This window comes from Pinus tabuliformis, chromosome J (genome assembly GCF_031772625.1).
Source record: "Pinus tabuliformis cultivar Carrire ecotype Pingquan chromosome J, CPIR1, whole genome shotgun sequence".
Taxonomy (NCBI): Eukaryota; Viridiplantae; Streptophyta; class Pinopsida; order Pinales; family Pinaceae; genus Pinus; species Pinus tabuliformis.
The window spans coordinates 31,465,053-31,488,408 of NC_142295.1; the positions used below are offsets into that span (position 1 = coordinate 31,465,053).

Genomic DNA, 23,356 nt, shown 5'->3' on the forward strand with positions numbered 1-23,356 from the left:
CTATGGTGTTGACAATGGGTTTAAGGAGGGGGCAGCATCCTTATGGATCTTTGGAAGCCCATAGATCCTAGAATTGATAAGGCTACTCTCGATAAGCTTGTGGCTAAAGGAGCCAACAATGCTACTGGACTTTATAGCTAGAGAAACCGCTCTAGAGATCCTCTTTAAGGGATTCTTGTCAAGCTTTTTGTAGCTTCCGCTATTATACAAGTGATCCAACATCTTCTTTCGATAATCCTCCTTATCAGAGATTACAACAGCCCCACCTTTGTCCGCTCTCAAGACAATGATGTCATGGTTCTTGTTCAAATATTTGAGGGCATCAAACTCATCCTTCCTAATGTTATTCTTAGGGGGGCTTTGCTTTCCTAAGGATTACAGCGCAGTTTTGTCGAATTATATCTTTATTATTATCCTGATAAGTCTCGGTGAATTATTAGAGGCCACATATATAGCTTAAAAGATTTTCTCAAAGTATCTATTATTTTATGTAATAAGTTGTGATATGTAAAGTTAATATAAAGGAACATATCTAACCCAATTTAAAAATACCACACACCCATTTCAAAACAATATTTATATAAGAAAAAAATTCACTTATAAACCCCACCTCTTAAATTGTTATAATATTTACAATTTAAATTCACTAAGATACATTTAATATTAAACTGCATGTCTTTAACATACTATCTAAGGTATGGCTAAACCACTTATTACTTGTTAAACCATTCCATATTATTTACTCAAATAAATTGTATGCCTAGACTACCATACAAGGAGGCTTATTATTGTCATTATTTATGCTCTTACCTGGCAAGTTAAGAGTACGCCATATTTTAAAATTTTCCTTAATAAGTTTAATAGCCAATAAACAAGAGTAATGTGCATTGGTAAACCCCTATATGAAGTTCAAAGTTAATAGTGTCCATAAATTCTAGGAAAATAACTTTTAACCCAATCTTTAAGTTTAAAAATTCTCAAAAGCTTTAATAGTCCAAAGCTCCCCGATGTTTTTCTCAACTTTGTATAAAATTGCAAGTTCAAAGTATTCAAGTTCGGAGTTTCCCCCTACATTTTGGAAATCATTTTCCTTACTTGTCCATAACATTATTTTCATGTTACGTTCATACTTCTATAATCCAAATATAAAAGGCAGGAGACTAATCAATTGTTCGTGTGGATTGAACATTTTAGATGAATCTATCTGGATAGATTAATAACAATGAGAAACCATACATAAAATACTTGAGAGGTTTTGTGCTTCAATGGTCATTTGTAATTCATGTCAACAAGAAGGTTTTTTCTCATCCTTCTATAGGTGAATTTTGTATGTGTTATGGAAAGAACTCCATTCTTGATATCTTTCCATTAGGAAGTAATGAATCTTTATTGATGAAATTTTTTGAGGTATTAGTCCTCCCGTGGAATTTAGGCTATGAATGTCATGAAACAATAGTTTCCAACCTCTAATTGAATTGTATGTCAATGATCATTTGTGGATCATCTCAACTAGAATGGTTTTCCTCATTCTTCTATATGTGAACTTTGTATGCATTATGGATGGAACTCCATTGTTGATATCTTTCCATTTGTAACACCTCCCACCCCCTTATGCTTTCTCAGGCAGTGGGAGAGCTAGATGTTGCCCTGGTACCAAATTGTAACACCTCCCACACCCTTAAAGGAATCTCAGGCTATGGGAGTGTTACTCGTTTGAACCAGCCTCCAAAGTTTGGTATGAAGATGGGGTTACAATAACTTCTTATTCCAAAAGTCTACCAATCCTAAAACAAATTCCACCATCACATTGATCTCATTGAGATCTTTCCAACAATAAATTTTTATCTCAACTTGAGTCTCCGGTAGAAATGTATGCCCGTTAGAAATTTAGCCCATTAAAAGAGGCCATGTAATCAAGAGGATTTATGTGGCACTCACATGGCCACACCTAGCCCACATGGTGCCACACCACTGCCATGTGGGTTCCACAAGACGCACACATCATATTGGGTCAGGGTTGCTAGCACAATCCCTTCCACAAAACATTCCATTGACAAATCCCCTGGTATTCTAGTACCTAGTATGGGGTCTGGCATTTATCATGAGCTTCCCATATGTTGAATCCACCAAAACCATAACATGTAGAAACTTTACCAGGCAAATTCCTGGCTCATATGTCGAGGTTTGGCACATCACGCAAATGGGGACAACTTAGAACTTACCACGTGGTGCCCTGTGCCACCATATCATTGCCACGCTATACTCCACCAGGTCATATTGGCTTGCGCTTGGCTTCTTACATTAGAATGACACTCTGATGCTCAATGCCTCAATACCCTGAGGGGGGTCACCACTACTACATCACCTTCCAAGTCACACTCCACATCAAATGTTGTAACCAATTAGAGAATGCCACATGTCCAACTATTGATGTGTTCCTGCCACGTGTCACAACCTATGCCACCATGTCATCATTTCATCCACATCGCTACCATTATGTCATCCACGTGGACTTGCCACATTGTACTCGCTCGGTGCTCAAGTATCCCAGTGTGATTAAGTGATTAAGGCCTCAAGGATGGTTTATTGATTGTGATTAAGTGTTGTCAAGCTCATGGTAAATCAATGTTTCCACATTATAACTTTTGCAAGTCTGTTTTAAAATTCTATACCATCCCAGGTTGGTTCTATCGGTCCAGACTGGGCAAGGTGTCACCAGACCATATCAATCTAGGCTCCATTGATTCATACTAGGTCCCACTCACAACTTATCAAGTTGCTCCTGATGCGCAATCCTTGAGCCTCTTTCCTTAGTATTGTGCTTCCTCTGGGATTACATTCCGGAGCCAGAACATTTAAAACAATGATTAGATATCGATTAAGCATTGATTAACATGGATTAAATGTTGGTTAATCGCCATAGTTAAAGGAATTATTAACTAATCCCAACAAATACAGTTTGGCAAATTTTTAAGTAGAATCATGTTACTTCACGAACTTTGCTCTACTTATATATATGTTTCATCTGATAACAGAGTTGAAACTTGAAGCTAAACAAGGGGAAAACCCTAAATTCCAAAATCTTTGTGTTTTATGGCCTAGAGGCCTTAAATCTTGAACCTCCACGCTATATCCAATGACTAGTAACAAGGGCAAGGGCCCCTCACCTAGAATACACTAGTTTTTGAGACAGGAAATGGGCATGGCCCCAAACACTGAATTTCACACAGTTTATATAACCACACGAGGAGAATAAATACCAATCAATTAAATCTTACTAGCCTACTGCAAACTAGTTTAACTCATTTAGAGAACTATGATCATCAATTAATTGAGAACACATAAATTCATATTCCAATCATAAACATAATGTTGAACAACACAATCTAGACTATCTGAGAATAATCATGCAGGTTCTGATATCAATCATAAACATAATGCTAAGCAGCATAGTCTAGACACTCATTAGAAATCATAGACATACAAGATATCATGCCAATCATAAACATAGCATTGAGAATATGCAATTGTAATCTATTTATCTGTGTTTTAAGATGGTTGGCAACTGAAGGAGGACTTTTACTCTCCACCCAACCATAAGCCAACTACACAACAACTTCATTGGAACTAACCACACTCCAACCAAATTTTAATGTATGAGGAAATTCTTGCTCAAGGAAACTCATGCCAAAGGCATAATTTAACACTCAGAATATGGAGTCCACTGTCCAAGTGGTTTATCAACGATCTTTTCATAGCAAGCACCACAAGGGTTTGATGTCCATTATCCAAGAGGTTTATCAGCTACTCAACAAGCAACAATGATCTAAAATTGCATGTCCAAGTGGTTTATTAGCTATACAGCAAGCACCACAGTGACCCACTCTTCCTTTGAGTTCATTCACAGGGATTCACTCAAGGTTCAGATGGGGTATTGCTTAGTCTCAGGTGTTAGAATCCATTATCCAAGTGATTTATCAAATGTCTTTTCATAACAAGCATCACAAGGGTCTAGTGTCCATTATCCAGGTAGTTTATCAACTACTTAGCAAGCACCAAAATGCCCTATCTAGTTGGTTTATCAACTATACAAAAAGCACCATAGTGATTCAGTCATCCATGGAGCCTCCAATTGACCACACAAGCTCAGACAACACAGTCCAGTGGCCTCACATAGTTCATAGGGATTTCACCAATGTTTATAGGGGTTTAACTCTTTCACAAGCTCTGCAAACAACGTAGACATCACTCTTATCTTCTGCTACCAATCTCCAACCACTTCCACACTCCAACGATCAGCGTCGATAGGCAACCCAGCAAGAGAGCCAACCAACCACAAAGAACCCCTTCTCCTTAGTTGTGCACTCATATCATTCTTCCCAGTGTCCTATTATGTGTTTGAGATGCCACATGCCTATCTCATCGATGCCTGAGGGGGATGGGCATCGTCCTCAACCCCACTGCCTCCAATCACATCTCATTATTTTTTGCCAACGAGTAGCTCGCTTCCCATCGCATCACATATTTTTCCTGTCAATGAGTGGCTCTACCAAACCTGCAAACAATAGTTCAACATTATGTTCAAGGTTGGATTTTGTGATCTTTCAAGGCACACAAGCTAGCTCCCTTAGACCTTGGAATCCATAACATCGTCCCCTCCTTCAGTTGGTAGTTAAATTTAAATGATTAAAAATACACTAAAACAGCCAGTTGTGGCTCATATGCCCATGTTGGCATTACAATCACAACACATTGCATTAACCAGTCGTGGCTCATATGCCCACGTTGGCATTTCAATCACTTTCAAAACAATGGGGGTAAATGCGAGGGCTATTACACCATTAGGAGGTAATGAATCTTTATTGATGAAAATCATTAAGGTATTGACCCTCTCGTGGATTTCGTCCATGAATGTCATATAAACCAATGGTTTCCAACTCTAATTGAATTGTACCAATGACACGCATTGACATAGTGATACATATAACATTGACCTTCCATTCCCTCATATTCCAATAGTCCTTGGAAAATAAAATACAAATTAATGTCAATTTAATGATGAAACGGTATTTTAGAATCTCCTACATCACATCTTCTCACTATGAATCCATTCACATTTACCTCTACTAGAAGAGCTTTTAAAGTATTCATTTTCCATCCAAAAATGAAATTCTCAATCTTGGAATAACATAACCACCATGATTCACTTCAGCATTCCCTTTCCCTTGCTTCAGTGTTATGCTAGTTAATCCACTGCGAACAGATTTGTACTCGCTGTGAACGCTTTTAGAACTTTGTTTCTAACTCAACCATGTTTTTAAAACTGTGTTTAACTCAACCACCCTTCTCAAAGCAGAGCAAAGTTCATCGATGCTTTCTCTTGGACATTGCCCTCTTCAATCTATAATTAATGGAATAGCTAATTTAACCACAAATCTAAATAGTGATAGAAGGAATGCTTCTAAAACTCTCTTCGACTCAACCACCTTTCTCTTCAAAGCAAAACATGTTCATCGATGCTTCCTCTTGGACATTTTATTCTCCAATCTAATTAGTGGAATAGTTTAATTTAACCACAAGTCTAATCAGTGATTTAAGTAATTTATTCAAATTGTTTTTACAATGCTTAAAGTTGCAACGGTGGAAGCCCTAGACTTGAATGATTTCAATAAGCCCATGTACAATATGTAAAAGCTAAAATGACCCAAAAAATGAGAACACAAGCAATAACCACAAGGCTCATTGCTTTGAAATACTGTATTTCTTTGGTTTGACATAGAGGCTTTGGTTGTTGTAAAGTTGTAGCTGAAAAGATAATAATTAAATCACTGGAAACCTAAATAGAAACCTATTATACAAAACCAGTGTTTTGAGGTACAACTTGTACAACGAATTTAGATTTAGTGCAATACAGAATCAATGGATAGGGAAAAAGATCATATTATCCAATCAGCAATGTCCATTGTCAAACCTTAAGATACATGTCCGGAGCATCCCTGAAATATACCCAAAACATCTCTAAAATCTTCCTAATACATCCCTGAACTATGTTCAAAATGCTCCTAAAATCTATCTAGAATGTCTTGGGGACAATGAGTGAGTTCCCAAATCCCTGATGAAATTCCCACTGCTTTGTGAACATTTCCTAGGATTCCCCAATTCTCTAAATGCTAATACAACAAGTATGAGATTTTTTCAAGAGGGTGGGTCCCATACAACATAGATGAAATCATTGTTACATTTATTATTACTGACAACTTCGTGCCAGGGTCCAAAATTTAAATTATCGACAATATACGGAAAAATATCAGAAATTATTGGAAATCATTGGGAAACTTAATCTAACTATCTTAAGCAAGGATTAATCTAACTATATTAAGCAAGGATTCGAACTTATTGTGGTAGACTTGAACTTGCTTCCATTCTTTTACAGACATGCATATGGTCTTTCTGTTGAACAAGTATGATCGTTCACGGCGTTGAGATAGTATGCATCCTCAAATCATAAGCTGAAAAATTAATACACTTTCTGGAAAAAATCAAATTCAATGAATATTATCAAAGTAAACATATGAAGAAAGGGACATCTAACAGGAGGATAACATAGGCAAAGAGCCCTACATCGCTCTCTCAAAACATTACTGACAAACCAACAGAAAGGGGTGATCAATAAGTGAGCTTGATATTTACCTGGTACATCAGATGAGCACTATTACTTAAAAGAAAACAAAAGAGTACAAACATTTCGTTAGTCAGGTGTTTTAGAGTCTAATGGCAGATTTTTGCTGATTTTCTCTTGAACATTGAGGACTAACGGTATCTTTTTGAATGATATTCTTTTGCATTTCATGTCAGTTGTAAATGGATGATCAATTTGATAATACTCAGGCAACCATGTACAAGAATGGACCAGAAGTATGCATTAATAGAGTAGTGCCATGAAGGAGGTCTACTGCGTATGGAGCATAGCACAATTGTACAGAATGTAAGTAGAACTGTGTATGTTGCTCTGTTCCAAAATGTGAACCTCTACGTACATATTTTGATCCTTTTTCGCATTAAAATGTTCTTTTTGCACTGTGTATATATGTGGAATAAACATCCCATGAATGTTAATGGCAAAGGGAAGAATACAATATTTAGATATGTACTAATAACCATTTTAATTCCATTTGCTAATATGAAAATTCTTTTCTGTCTCCAATGCAGCTAGAGGAGCCTTGCAACGGAAGGTAAAGAATAAACAAGAATATTGTATTTGAGGAAAGAATTGAGGGTATCATTTTTTATTTATACAACGTTAAACACTCGCGGCTCTATGTCAACATATACATGAACAATCTTTGTATTGTCCTTCCTAAAAAATATGCATTACTAAGTCAGATATGCTTAAAATTTGTGTCTTGGAACAGTTTTTACCACATAAATACCTCTCCTCTTTGTCACTAAACATTATAAATTACCAGATTGGTAAGCGGTTCTGCTGGTTTTGTTGTGCTGTCATGCTCACCAGCAATGGAATGACTATAAAAGAATCAAAAAGCAACTTCTCGTTCTCCATAAATAAATTATTGTTCGTTCAAAACACACAATGGAAGCAATGTTATCAGAACAGGCAGACCTGACTGATTCACATTTGGAGAATCCCAAACTGGCACATAGGCTGATACAGTAAGCCAGTTCCAGCCTGAACCAGTTCCCAGCACATGAACCCACCAGTGTGCACTTTTGGAGAGGAGGTGGGAACAGAATAATAAGGAAACAAGGAGAAATCAGTCATAAGTTATTTACATTGGTACATCAGATGAGAACTATCTTCTCGAGTACTGTCAAGCTCAACATCTTTAAAAGGCTAATTCTTTCTTTGGTTATCCAACACTGAGATCAGAATCATTTTTAGCATTTCTTAAATTATGGTTTTTCTCTCGTGAAGAATGGGCACCCAAAGCTTCCAAAAACTTCTTGTTTGGGATGACACCACTTGCATCCATGCTCTTAAGTAACTTCTCGACAAATTTTGTCTCTTTGGATTTTGTGTATGCTTTGTAAAGGAGTTTATATGTTGAAGCACGAGGTTCTACCCCTAGGCTACGTGCACTATCAAACAATAAATCTGCCTCATCCAGTAAACCATTATTACAATAAACCTCCAGAAGAGCATGCAAAGTTGAAATTTGAATGTTAATTTTTGCATCTATCATTTCCGAAAATATTTCTCTTGCTTTGGTAACAGAGCCACAATGCCCATATGCCAGAATCAAGCATTCATATGTAACTTCACTTGGCTCATAGCCTAAGCTAGTGAGCTTCTCGTAGACCAATTCTGCCTTTTTCATGAGCCTAGCCTTACCATAACTGGTGATCATTGAATTGAATGTTGGTAAAGTAGGATTCTCCTTTGACTGCAGCAAGCTCTGAAATACCTGTTCCATTTTGCTAAAATCTTGATGCTTTCCATATGCATTTATAAGTAAATTGAAAGTAATGATGTCTGGTTTACATTTGTCTTTCTTCATACGAGCAAGAACCTGCTCCATTTCTGTAAGCATTCCATGTTTACCATAAGCATCCATCACACCATTATAAGTATAAACATCTGTCACAATCTCATATGTTTCAACCTCCTTAAACAATGCATTAACCTTATCCACCTGGCAGGCTTGAGCATAAGCCCTCAGAAGAATGTTGTAGGTTACAATGTTGGGTTGGCATCTAACTTTCTCCTTCATTTTCTCTAAATATCCACAGGCTTTTGCGAGAGCCTTTTCCTTATCTTTAGTATGTAAATGTGCTTGGATCACTGCATTGTAAACAGAAGTGTCAGGTCGACATCCAGTTTTACGCATCTCTGAAAAGAGCCACATGGCTAGCCGAATTTGGCCCTTCTTTCCCATGATTGATATCAACTTGGAATAAACACCATTGTCTGCACGGTACCAACCCTGTTGCTGCATCCATCTGAATACCTGGCAGCCATTCATATCAAGTTCAGCGTGTGCATATTTTATACAAGAATAACTTATGAACATAAAACATTTAATACAGCTGATAGTACTATTTTGAAATGGCAGGGGCATTAAAAGAAACAAATTCAAGCATGGCATAGGGAAGTTTGAAAATACACAGATGACATGCTACACTAGAAGAATCTGAAATATCAAATGAAATAAAGTATACTCACGAGGATACAAAGAGAGACAGTCTTCCTAATCATAGCTTCATATGATAAATAATGCCTATGATCGATCACATTGTATAACACAATCCCAACTTAGTTGAAAGTTCATGTTGCTTTCTTGTATAACACAATCCTAACTTAGCTCAAAGTTTACGTTGCTTCAAAAAGAAAGCATCCCAAGCTATGTCGCTTTCAAATATTTTGATTGACTTTTTTTATGGTCCACAATGTGCATTATACAAAATTGGATAGCATTATGGCAGATATTTTCCTTTGGACCTACAAGAGCTTAAATTTGTTTACCACTATACAAGCAGACAAGTCTAGTTGCAATCTTCCGATCTTGAGGTTTGTTATAAGGTCAGCAAAGCCTAATTCAATCATTGTTGATAATAATGGAGCATTCTTGGCATGTGTTGACACCTAATCCTCTGGGATTGATCAAAAACTTGTAAATATGTAAATAGAAAATAAGAATATGGAGAGACCTTGGAAGGTGAATCCCAAGGGTCACTATTCATTTTGTATTTAATTACCTTCCACTTAATGAAAGCAATCAATTCAAGGAGTTATCTTCTTGGCCTGACATGGTATCAGAGCATAGGTTCCCCATTTCTATCCTGCTCAGTGACTCCTTTGCCTCAGTTCTCCCACTGTTGCAGCCCTGCCATCCCTGTCTGATCTGACATCTACACATGCTTATACAGTTAACTCCTTAACACTCCAGCCAGGCTTGCATACCCAACATTTCTAAACCATGACTGCTAAATGATTTCTAAAGCCAAAAAATGATGGTTAATTTGAAGGGTGTGCTTCCCAACGGTATTGTAGTGGCTTTGAAGCAACTATCCTCCACATCTTTTCAAGGATAAAATGAGTTTCTAAATACGATCAATCTTAAGAGAAGATCTTCGGTGACAATCACAAGATAAATCATTTGTCGATGCGTTTCGAACCAGCTAGTGTGGTTAATTCTAACTTACTTCTATGTATATTACTTTTTATTTATATATATATACATTTATTCCCCTTTTAAATACTAATTAACCTATAATTTTTAATACATTTTTAACTAACCATTAACACCTTTAAATTATTTTATATATTTATATATTTTTAATGGTCACCTAATTGCCATTAAATTATAATAATTTTTGACTCTGGTCCTAAGGTCAAAAGTAGCCGTTAATCCAGATAGCCGTTGGAGACTCTGCTCATACTATTTAACATGCTAAGCTAGATCTGTCTCTTCAACTTGTCCTGATGATGAACCACACCAGCTGGTTCGAAACGCGTCGACAAATGATTTATCTTGTGATTTTCGCCGAAGATCTTCTCTTAAACTTGATATGGATCACAGAAGCCTCAATTCAACAACGATCAATCTTATGAATCATGTGCGACACCAATTCTTGGAGAATAGTGGCCTCCACTACTATGTAATGTTCCACCATATTGTGTAACACTCCATCATACTGAGTAATGCTCCAGTGCATATCCTGTACAGGTTGGACTTGAATGGTCAAGTGGGAAGTCTAGCCACAACAATTGTGGAGGCGACTACAATGGACACAATAGCATCGATATGACTGTATTGTTGCGGCCAGCTTCACGAGCCAGCACGCAGCCATTAGGCTTTCGAGGGCCAGCAACAAGTGTATTTTCCTCTGCTCTTGAAATAACTCTGTTTGAATACTGCTCTTATCTATATCAATTCTGATCTGTGTTTCCAAGTCAATTATATGGTTGGTCCAATTATATCAAGAGGTTGCCATTGTATTTGCCAGCAGCGACAAGTTGACGGTAAAGAAAAATTGCAAGGGCAGTTGTTGTTCAAGCCCACTCTTAAAAGAAACTAGCTTAAGTAGAAATTTGCAAGGATTTTTCCAAGGCCGTTGCAAATGCTTGCCTTCATACTGCAGATATGACCATCCCACCTCCTTCGTCGCAACTGAAGAGAATAAAGTGACTGTGCTCTCCACTGCTCTATGTGTTTGTTATTCACGAGGCTCTACAAGCCGCTTTGATATTACAATATGGGCTAATATTATAATAAGTATTGATGCCACCTTGATATAACAGTATGCATTGATATTAAAGTATGCCTAAAGGGCACAGTTAATGAAGTTGCATTTACATCTCGAGCGTCCCATAGTGAAGTGTATTTTTCTTAAGGGGAGAATGATTATTTTCTTTGGAGAAAATGTTTAATGCCTCAGCTCAGAGAATAGATTATGGGTTGACAAAGATGCATTTCCCCATCTCCATTGTTGGAGTAGTTCTCATGGCAACGTAGAACTACCATGAGTGGTCCAGAAAGATCGAGCATAAACTTATCTTTAATGACCTATGGAAAGGTGTTTGTAAAGGAGAAGATGGCAATCTGCCTGCAAAGCCCACAACAGACAAAGAGCTTTCCATTTGGGAGAACAAGAACAGCAAGGCCTATGCCTTGATTGTTGCATATGTAAATAAAGGGGTGAGTTGTCACATTGCACCAATTATTAACGTTTTTAATGCTTTAAAGAAGTTGAAAGATTTATATGACTCACACTCATAGCTTGAGGTAGTCCAGTTGATGATCAAACTCTTCAACCTGGAGTTGAAGGATGATGATCCCCTTGCCCTAGCCTCTGAAATTAGAGCTATCATGCATGATGTAGAAGCCACCGGAGTTAAAATGGACATTCCTCTTACAGCTTTCATCAAAGCTTTATATCCCACATATTTTCACTATCTTGAATCCTTACAAACTAGTGCCCAACTTAAGGATATTACTTTTGATACTCTTGTGGAGAAGTTTGTCGAAAGGGAGAAAGTTTTTGGGAAGAGGAAAATAGTTGCTTAATCTTCTGAAGAAAATGTGTCCCTTGCACAGAGAAAGAAGAATCAGACACAAGATTCTTCTAGAGGAAGAGGTGGCAGAAGAGGACAGGGAAAGAAGAATAACAGAGGCAAGGGAGCAAACATTATCAAGGAGGAAGACCCAATCTCCATTGTATTCGCTGCAACAGAAATGGACACGATGCATCCACCTGCAAGCTCTCTTGTGACAGAGTCCAGCAAGAAAGAAATGAAGAGAAAGGTAAAACACCAGATCCAAGGAAAGGTAAAAGCACCTGAATCTGCTCATTATATTGTGGCACATATTGGAGTAACTGAAGATTTGTTTAATGCTTCATTTGCTTCGTGGAAAGATGCTTGGTTACTTGATACAGGTGCATCTTGCCACATGACTTTTCAAAAATATTTTTTTGAAGATTTCAGTGACAATGTAGATGGAGCATTCTACTTTCCAGACAAGTCAAGACTCAAGCCATCTGAACTAGGCACCATCAAGCTCAAACTGCCTAGACTCCCTAACTTTCTTCTGCATGATGTTCTCTACCTCCCAGAGTTGTGGAGAAACTTGTTGACCCTAGTTCGCATTCGTCGGCAAGGACACTCCATTCACATGTTTGATGGCAAAGTTGAGGTGAGAAAAGCATCAAACAACACACTTGTCATGATAGGAATAGAAGAATTAACACTCTTGAAGCCGCAAGGAAAGTTTGCTTGTGCATGGAACTATGCATATAGTTCAAAGTATAATGAAGGTAAATTGCCATCCAGTCTCTTATGGCATGCAAGATTTGGACATCTGAATTATGACAGTCTTTGTTTATTGAAGAGAAATGGTGTTACTGGTTTGCCAACCATTCCTAGGAAACTAAAGCAATGTGATGCTTGTATCCTAGGAAAACATAGCAAACAGCCATTTCATGATTTTGTTTCCAGAGCATGTAGAAAGCTTGAATTGATTCATTCTGATTTGTGTGGCCCTATGCTTGTTCCTTCTGCAAATGAAAATAAATATATGATGACTTTTATTGATGACTACACCAAAATGTGTTGGGTATATTTGTTGAAGAATAAATTTAAAGCTTTTGAAACTTTCATGCATGGATTGAAAATGATGCACAATCTCATATTGGCACTATTCGTATTGATAATGGAAAAGAATAATAATACACTTCAAATGACTTTGAAAACTATCTTCGCCAACATGGGATTCAACATCAAACAACCATGCCTTATAATCCTCAACAAAATGGTGTAGCTGAAAGAATGAATGGGACTATATTAAACATGGTCCGTTCAATGATGTTTTTCAAAAGTTGATGTTTTGGGTTGTAGTCCTATATGTAGTGTATATTAAAAACAGATGTCCATCTCATGCTCTCAAAAACAAGACTCCTAATGAAATGTGGTATGGCCACATTCCTTCGGTAAGGCATTGGTTCCTCCTGCTATGCCTTGATTCCCAAGGAACATAGAAACAAACTTGGTGCGAGTCAAAAGTATATCTTCTTGGGGTATTTGGATACCTCCAAAGCATATCGTCTTTACAATGAGGTAAATAAGAAGTTTACACTGTCTAGAGATTTGATTTGAATCTTCCAAGACTGACAATGTTGTTGAGCGATAGCTTGATCGTTTGGACAAATTCAGTCATGCAAAATATTGTCAGGAACTTGATAATGAGATTCCACATCTTGAAGGGAAGATCCCTATCCTGGATCAATCTCTAGAATCTCCTTCTAAAGCACTGTCTCCCTCTCATGAAGTTCCAACCACTTCTTCAGATCAAGAAGACACTTTGAGTGATGTGATTGAGAGGATTGGAAGGCTAAATCTTGATGCAGCCCCATCTCAATGAACAAAACAACCTGGACCATCTCAGAAAGGTCCTCCAAAATGGCTCACTAAGACACTTGAAAGTGTTCATCCTGATGAGGTTGGAAAGACAGGAACTAGAAGTTCCACTAGACAAAATGGAGGTGATGTAGATGATTTTGATTCCACTGTTGATATGAATGTTTCTTATCGCTGTGAATTAAATTTGTCTACTAATTTTGAACCAACTTCCTTTAAAGAAGTTGCTTCTCATGATGAATGGAAAGAAGCAATGCAGAAAGAGTATGATGCTCTCATAAAGAATGGAACCTGGAAGCTGGTGGACCCTCCATTTGGAACCAAACCAATTGGCTACAAGTGGGTCTTCAAGGACAAGTATAAATCAGATGGCTCACTTGATAAGCACAAAGCAAGGTTCATGGCAAAAGGATTTCCACAGAAAGAAGGGATCGATTATGAGGAGACTTTTTCCCCCACAGCAAAATGGGCTACCATCTGGACTCTCTTTGCCTTAGCAGCACAGAGTGGATGTAAAGTCCATCAAATGGGTGGAAAGTCCATCAAATGGATGTAAAAATTGCTTTCTTGAATGGGGTTTGAAAAAAAATTGTTTTTATCTAAGTTGCACGAAACGAGGAAACGGAAACGAGTTTCCGAAACGGGAAGCGATACAAAACGCGACCTCCCCAAATTTTGGAAATGGGGAAAAGCGAATATATATATATATATATATTTAAAATATTTAAAAATTATTATTATATATATGTGCAATCGTAAAGCATTAATGATACATTTACATTATATGATTATAATTTATTACATTTAAACATTAAGATTAAATTTACATCACATTTACTCATGAGTCATGAATGATCACATAATGAAAATAAAAATATAGGAAAATCCAAAATCAGCGTTTATTTATATTAGTATATGAGGCTGCAAGTACAATAAAGACTATAAGGTTGCAAGAACTATAGAGACAAGTCACAAAAGACTAATCCTCATCATAACAATCCTCATCAAAAATAGAAGCAACACAATGCTCAACAGTGGATGGTAGTGCTGAAGAAGATGATGCACCAATTCCACTTCCAGATTCGGCCTCAATATTCAGGGCAGCAAGAGAGAGATCCAAATCAGGATTTTCTGCATCCACATCCCATTCTTTAGAAGGACCACTGTTGTATTTTGGACCCCTACGAGATGCAAGGCGAAGGTTGGAGTGCACATAAACAAGATCCTCTGCTTTCTGTGAGCCCAACCTATTGTGCATCACAGAATGAATAAAACCATAAGTGCTCCAATTCCTTTCTGTTGATGAAGAGCTTGCCACTTGTGAAAGAATACGAATGGCAAGGTTTTGCAAATGTACACCATTTGCTCCATGACAAATCCACCACCTAACTGGATTCATGGTGCTTCTCTCCTCCAAAACTGATATATCTGCATAATCATCTATTCCTGCAGCAAAACTGGCAAATTCCTCCTTTACCTCCCTATGTAGATGAGAAGGAAACATTCTCATAAGGGCTTTTTTCACTCCAATAGCCACCTCTCTATCCTTATGGGGTGCCTTCCTCTTCCCATTGCTTTTAGCAATAAGCTCCTCATCATAAAATTTGGGGTTCAAAGCATGTGCTAAAGTGTGCAATGGTGTATTGAAATTGTTCCACCTATCAACAATGATTTTCTTGATCAAACCAGCAAAATGATCATCAACAAACAAAAGTTGTGGAGACTCCTGCGAAATGATTTCCATTGTTTTCTCAACCATGGAATCCAGAAAAGAGAAGAGAAATATGGCTGTAGCTGAGCCAAATCCGCTGCTACTGAAATCTCCTGCTGAAATCTCTTTCTCTTGCTGCTGAAATCTCTTTCTCCTGCTGCTGAAATCTACTTTGCTCACTGCTCAAAACACCCTAGCTGAAACAACTTCCAGTCTCCAAGAGAAACGACTTGCTGAATAGTGTGATGAGAGAATGAGACAAACTGCTCTTTTATAACTTTAGAATAGGCTTCTAGAATTTACCGGAAACCTAAAAAAAAATTAAAAACAAATTAAAAAAAATAAAAAATAAAAAATAAAAAACAACACATTACAACTGGGAAACGTGGCTTGTATGGCTTGGAAACGCGTTTCCGGCCGTACTGCCGCGTTTCTGTTTCGGGAAACGTGGCAGTACGGCCGGAAACGCGTTTCCAAGCCATACAAGCCACGTTTCCCAGTTTCGTTTCCATTTCCTGCTTGAAACGACCCCTCCCCCCACGTTTCCTGCAACTTAGGTTTTTATGTCTCAACTAGAAGGTTTTGTTGTGAAGGGACAAGAGCATAAAGCTATGTTGTAGGAAATGGCCCCCAAGGTGACGTACCCCTACCCGAAACTCCTTGAAACACCAAAACGTCGTTGAAATGTGACCAAAACACAATTGAAACTTGAAATGCCTTGGTGACGTATCCTAATTTGGAAACGTCGTCGAAACGTTTTGAGGGCGTTTCATCCCAAATTTGTTGCATTTCCGCCCAATTTTGCCCCATTTCCATGACTTTTTTGCTTCTACAGGCTCACTCAAGCACCCAAGAAGGTTGTGTGGCCCTTCTATGACCAAAATAGATTTAATATAACACTAAAATTTATCTCTAATCACTCCACAAACTAATTTATCTCTAATCAATCCATGCTTTAGATCTACAAGAAAAGCAACTTGTTCTATTTTTGTTAATGAAGACGAGGATTAGGAATATATGATATGTAATTGTACTTGTCATTAGCTCATGTTATTTTTCATTTCCAACATATATAGCCATGTATAAAGGTTGATTTTGGATGTAAAGCCTCATGTATAAAGGCTGATTTTCAAATCTTGGAAATACATAAAGGATAATTTTGGATTTTGAATCATGTAATCATCTATGTGAGTTAACATACGCTGGGTTTTCCTTCTAAAATGTCATTTATGTGTTGATTTGGGGTAGCATCGGATGTGCTCTAGCCACAAAAATTGGTGGAGAGGCTAAAGCACATGAGATCTCCAATACCCAGAAATGATTTGAGCAGATTCTAAATAGTTTGTGAGATATTAAAATAATTAATATTTTTAATGGAGTTCCTAAGTATAAACTTACGAAAAATAAAATATTAACGTGAATTAATATAAAACTATGTTAGAAGGGTCCAAAACTCATGGATCAAACCAGAGTTAATCTTAGTCGTTGATTAGGGACTTAATCTCAGCTATTGAATTGTCAACGAGAGAAGTATAAGAGGAGACTTGAGGGTCACTTGGAGAACACACCGAGTTGATCAAGATTCCGCTTTTCTGGAGCAGGGTTTTCTGAGGAAGTCAAAAGAGTGATCAAAGTTGCAGCTGAGGGGCAATGAATACAGACGCAGAGAGGCAGAGATAGTGTCAGGAGGATCAACGCAGAATCCGGGAGAAAGGGACGCAGAGCCAGCCAGAGGTTCATGCAGAGCCGGCCAGGGCTCACGCAGAGCCAACCAGGAGCTGCACAGTGCCTTAGAGAGCCAACGTGGGTGACGCAGAGGCTCTAAGCGCTGATGCAGTGCCTTCGGAGGCTGACGCAGGGCGAGATAGGGTGACGTTGGGCAGACGCTGGGCCAGAAAGGGCTGACGCAGTCCCTAGAGGCTAACGTTGGGCTTTTCGTGGGGCAGATTGGAGCTGGGATTTGTCGGAGTGTTTATCCAGGGTTTTAGCCGAAACATCTGTCTCCGACTAAGAGGTACTAATGCCGAGATTATTCTCTATTGGGTGAGCCGGTTTTGGCACCCAGATTGTATTCTGACATTGCTTAATAATACAAACTCTTAGATAGTTGCACCAATTTTCCCGCATTGGGTTTTCCCAGGGACATTCATCCAAAAACAACGGTGTCACTTGTGTACTTGTTTTGTTTCCTTCAGTTGATGATCTGTAATGTGTTGAGCATGTACTTGTATTTATTTTCAGTATTTACATGGTAAATAACTTGTTAATTAATCAGAACAAGTAGGCAGAAATAAATCAGAAAGTACATGAAGGGTTTCTAACGAGTTAGACTTAGAAATTCCAACATGGTATCAGAGCATGATTGCAGATCACAGAAGAACTGAGGACATCAGTCGAATAGAGCAGCAGCAGCAGAAAATAGTTGTCTTGAGTGACAGAAGTTGTTCCTAGTAGAGAAGCAGCAAGGAAGGGGTGACACAGTGCCTACGACATCAAGTTTGAGCCGGGAAGAGGATCAGCGCAGTGGCAGAGGGGAGCAGACTCGACCTACGCAGTGCCCGGTCATCTTTCTCAGTAAAGAAGGATTGACGCCTGTGGCCAGGTGGTGCGGATTTTGCTGGTGTTGGGGTTGCGCAGAGCCTAGAGGCTCTAACCTTCAGTTGTTGGGGCATAGGAGGCTGTGGTAAGTTGCAGAGTGATGATGGTGGGGTACTGTGGTCAGAACAATACCTAAAAGGACAAGACCAAGGAGGAGGGAGTTGCTATTGAGGATTTCTAGCCAAGAAATCTGGATCAGTGGTGCAACTGCACTAAGGATTAGAGTGGGGGCATCTCGACATTGGCAGATGGGTTTCTAGGAGCGAAATCGAGGCTCAGAGGCAGTCACACCAAGAACTTCCAGAAGGGAAGTAAAGGAGCAGCGAGATGGCACTGAACGGGGTAAGAAACCAAGACAGACTGGACAGAGCCTCAAACTTCCTAGTCTGGAAGGCCAGAATCTTGTCCGTTCTAGACAAGAATCGTGTCAAGCACATCGCCTTAAAGACGATAACGATCCTAGTTGACACAGCTAAGAACGACAAGTATGAGGAGGCAATGGCGAGGGCCAAGAGCATCATCCTTGACAGGGTCAAGGACCATGTAGTACCACATATTGCCGAAAAGGACACGGCAAATGAGAAGTGGGAGGCCCTAAAGAAATTGTATCAGCATACTTCCGTGCAGAGGAAGATGCTACTAGAAAATCAGCTGCGATCATACCAGATGCAGAAAGGGGAGCAGATAGACACCTCCCTCGGTCGATTGAAGGAGATCCGGGATCAGCTGACTTCGATAGGGGCCATGCCGGATCAAGAACTAATGGTGAGGACAACCCTGAAACAGTCTCAAAGGATTGGGAGGTATTTGTCCAGAACATACTGGGCAGGTCGATTCTTCCAAATTGGGAGGAGCTATGGGTGGCTCTTCACCAAGAAGAGATCAGAAAGCTAACCAAGGTGGGAAGCAACGGCAAGGGGATCAGAATCAAGGAGGAAGAGGATGTTGCCCTAGCATCTAAGGGAAAGCAGGAGAAACGGAAGGAGAAGGACCTGTCCAAGGTCAAATGCTTCAACTGTGGGGAACTGGGTCACTATGCGAGCCAGTGTCAGAGGAAGAAAAGCAAAGGAGAGGCTGTTGAGACCAAGGCAGCGCCAGTGAAGGCGGAGAAAGAAGTGGAGACAGATGATGACTGTGCCATGAGTGCTCATGCGCCACTTAAGAGGAAGTGGGGAAACATCGAACTATAGTCAGACGGACTACATGCGATGAGGGGTAGGATCCTCGAGGTACCCAACCTCTTGGATTATACCTTGCTACAAGAGCCCCGAAGAGGAGTATCAGGACCGGCGGATGTCAGTAGAGACGGATGCGAATGGAGCGACAAAGGGAGCTATAGTGCAGGAGTCCCATGACAGCGTGAGGCAGCAGTGCGAGGTGAACAGAGTTGTTGCAGCAGCGCAAAGGTCAAAGAAGGGGCACTTGTCAGCGACAGAGGGAGTTTCGGCATTGAGGGTGTCTCTAGCCTGACGAAGATGTCAGAGTTGGGAGATCAGTTACTTACTTCTCAGTAACTGAGTTGCAGTTCAACAGTTGGCAATGGCAGTGCTATGGGCAGCACGATGCAGCATGATGAGAGGGGATGTAGTGCAGATATAGCAGTGGCAGTGGCAGGGCCATGGGCAGCACCACGGATGCAGAGGGACCTGACGTACATATGCAGTAGTGGCAGTGGTAGGGCCATGGGTAGCAGTACATGATGCAGCAGTGCAGAGGATGTTGGGCAACAGACCTAGCATCAGCACAGGGACCAATGTAGGATGATCAAGGTGATGCTCAGTGAAGAGTATTACTAGAGCACAATCCTCGCTAAGAGGGAATGTTGATTTGGGGTAGCATCAAATGTGCTCTAGCGACGAAAATTGGTGGAGAGGCTAAAGTGAATGAGGTCTCCAATACCAAGAAATGGTTTGGGTGGATTCTAAACAATTTGTGAGATATTAAAATAATTAATATTTTTAATGGAGTCCCTAAGTATAAACTTTGGGAAAATAAAATATTAATGTGAATTAGTATAAAACTGTGTTAGAAGGGTCCAAAAGTCATGGATCAAGCCAAAGTTAATCTTAGCCATTGATTAGGGACTTAATCTCGACCATTGAATTGTCAACGAGAAAAGTATAAGAGGCTTGAGGGTCACTTGGAGAACACATCGAGTTGATCGAGATTTCAATTTTCTGGGGCAGGGTTTGTTGAGGAAGCCGAAAGAGTGATCAGAGTTACAGTTGAGGGGCAGTGAATACAGAAGCAAAGAGGCAAAGATAGTACCAGGAGGATCAGCGTAGAAGTCGAGAGAGGGACGTAGAGCCAGACTGAGGTTCACGCAGAGCCAGCCAGGGCTCACGCAGAGCCAGCGAGGAGCTGCGCAGTGCCTCAGAGAGCCAGCGTGGGTGACGCAGAGGCTCTAAGGGCTGACATAGTGCCTCCAGAGGCTGACGCAGGGCGAGCTAGGGTGATGTTGCGCAGACGTTGGGCCAAAAAGGGCTGATGCAGTGCCTAGAGGCTGACGTTGGGCAGACGTTGGGCCAGAAAGGGCTAACGCAGTGCCTAGAGGTTGACGCTAGGCAGACGTTGGGCCAGAAAGGGTTGACGCAGTGCCTAGAGGCTGACATTGGGCTCTTTTCGTGGGGCAGATTGGAGCTGGGAGCTATCGGACTGTTTATCCGGGTTTCAATCGAAACATCGGTCTCCGACTGAGAGGTACTACTGCTGAGATTATTCTCTATTGGGTGAGCCAATTTTGGCACCTAGATTGTATTCTGAAACTACTTAATAATACAAACCCTCAGATAGCTGCACCGGTTTTCCCGCATTGGGTTTTTCCGGGGACATTCGTCCAAAAACAACGGTGTCACTTGTGTGCTTGTTTTGTTTCCTTCAATTGATGATATGGAATGTGTTGAGCATGTACTTGTATTTATTTTCAGTACTTACATGGTAAATAACTTGTTAACTAATCAAAACAAGTAGGCGGAAATAAATTAGAAAGTACATGAAGGGTTTCTAACGGATTAGACTTAAAAATTCCAACATTATGTGTCTCAATTCTTTTCTTCTTGCAAGATGCGTTATTAACTTATTGAAACAAGATGCTAATATTGAAACCCTAGTCTACTTAGGGTTGTTCATGAAATCTAGAATTCCTGTTATTTTGATGTTTTGGTATTGTTATGATGAAAACCCTATCCCTTTAGGGTTTGTTGTTAATGTCTATACTATGAAACCTTAGATCTTTAGGGTTTGGTGAATTAGGGTTTGTGAACAAATTCCTTGTAAGTAAGATTCTAGGAACGAAGCCCTAGGTGTATATTAGTCTGATCGAAACCCTAGTTTGAATGAAATTGTTGTATGTCTAATTTTTATGTATTAATGTTTGTGTCTACCTAGTAGATATTGTTGTGATATGCTAGTGCATGATTATGAGATCCTAGATATGTATATGTGAATATGTTAACCTAATTATTGATGCTCATAGATTGTGAATTCTAGGGTTTGTAAAATAGCCCTAGTAATTGATATTCTAGTATATGATAATATTTTTTCCTGATATGATTTATTTTGATAATAAAATCTATGGTTTGCAAACAAACCCTGGTGGTGTCTAACATTGTTGAAACCTTAGATGCATGGTAGGATTGTTATTAATTGCTAATATCTAAGGCTTTGTGTCTCAAAGATGGAATCTAAGGTTTGAAGTAAATAATTGTAGACATCTAACATATCTTTGAAAGTAATATTGAGGTCCTAGATAGAATGACACTGATTTCTTGATTGAGTTGCTTTATATTGTAGTCTAGGGTTTATGACAAAACCATATAGCAAGAAGTTGATGTCTAGCATATGTGTCTTGTAACTAAGTTCAGGGATTTGATGTCAAAAGTTTGAATGTTTTGATGTTTCCATTATATTGACATAATTAACTTCATGCTCTTATATACTTGTATTTGGTTGTGTTGTCGCACAAAGTGTGTAGGCACCGCGACAACACTCAGAGTAAGGGCTGTCATTCTAATCCTTACTCACTCCGTTTAGACTCTCTCCTAGACAAGTCAAGGGGGGTAGTCCCTAAGGTGAATGAATGAGAATAGCCTGTGGAACACAGGCTCTAGGAGACTTAAAGATGGACAACTTGACAAATGTAAATGAGTCTTGGTTAACTGAGATGAATAGATCAAACACTAACACGACCAAGACACAACCACAAGATAGAAATGATTATAGACTAGTGCCTTTATATTCAATTAACCATAGACTAAGTAAAAACAAGTTATCCAGAGCAATTTATAAATGTGACAAATAGTGACGTTCATGAATGATCAATGCCCAAAACTTTATCATGCAAGACATTCCAGATTTAAAAAAAAAAATCATTAAGAATTCAAATCTAGAGCAATTTTCCAATAGGCAATATAATTTTTTAAAATATTAATCGCACTTACCAATGGAGAAATCAATACCATAAAAATCAAAATTTTACATTTAACACCAATGACACCAAGGAACTTTAAATTTTAATTTTAATTATCCCTTAAGCAATTAATTTAATGTGGTAAAATGAAAAAATTAAATTTTTAAACTGACCAAAGTAAAACAAAAATAAAAAAGGGTTAATAAATTGAAATTTTAATGGGCCATAGGCCATATTAAAAATTTTAATGTGAAAGCGCAAATCCCCTATTGATATACTTCTTTTAGGAATTTTAAAGTCACATAAATGAAGATTTTTTAAACTTTTTAGATTTTTTAAATGTTTTTTTTAATTTTTATGATTTTTTTAATTTTTTAAAACAAAATCAAAATAACAACAACAACAAAAAATAAAACGAAATTTAATAAAAAATAATAATAATAATAATAATTTAAAAAAAAAAAAAAAAAAAAAACTAACTAAAACCTACCCGTACTACAAATGAAATAAAATGAAAAAGTTGAAAAATCGAATTGTAAAAACGGATCCTAACCCTAATACGTTAAAACATACAAAAACAAAAAAAAAAGCAATGAAAAATCGTATTTGTTGTTTGCGGGTTGGAGCTCAACAGCGAATAGCGAAATGCGAAGAGTTGTTGGATATACAGAGAGGATGAACTATGGATGCAGGTTTGGAGCAGCAGCAGGACAATGAGGGTAATAAGAGAGGGATGGAGCAGCGTAGGAGATCGGGATCCACAGTA

At 38.7% G+C, this 23,356-nt stretch overlaps 1 protein-coding gene across 1 annotated transcript in view; it reads right to left on the reverse strand.

Annotated features, from left to right (window-relative positions):
• Nucleotides 1-7,532: 7,532 nt before the first annotated feature.
• The window catches only part of EMB2453 (Tetratricopeptide repeat (TPR)-like superfamily protein), a 128,114-nt gene continuing 112,290 nt past the window's right edge, over nt 7,533-23,356 (reverse strand). Inside the window, exon 2 of the mRNA XM_089377048.1 lies at nt 7,533-8,966. Coding sequence (XP_089233174.1) covers nt 7,869-8,966 — 1,098 coding nt within the window. The 3' untranslated portion in view covers nt 7,533-7,868. The remainder of the gene's footprint in view (nt 8,967-23,356) is intronic.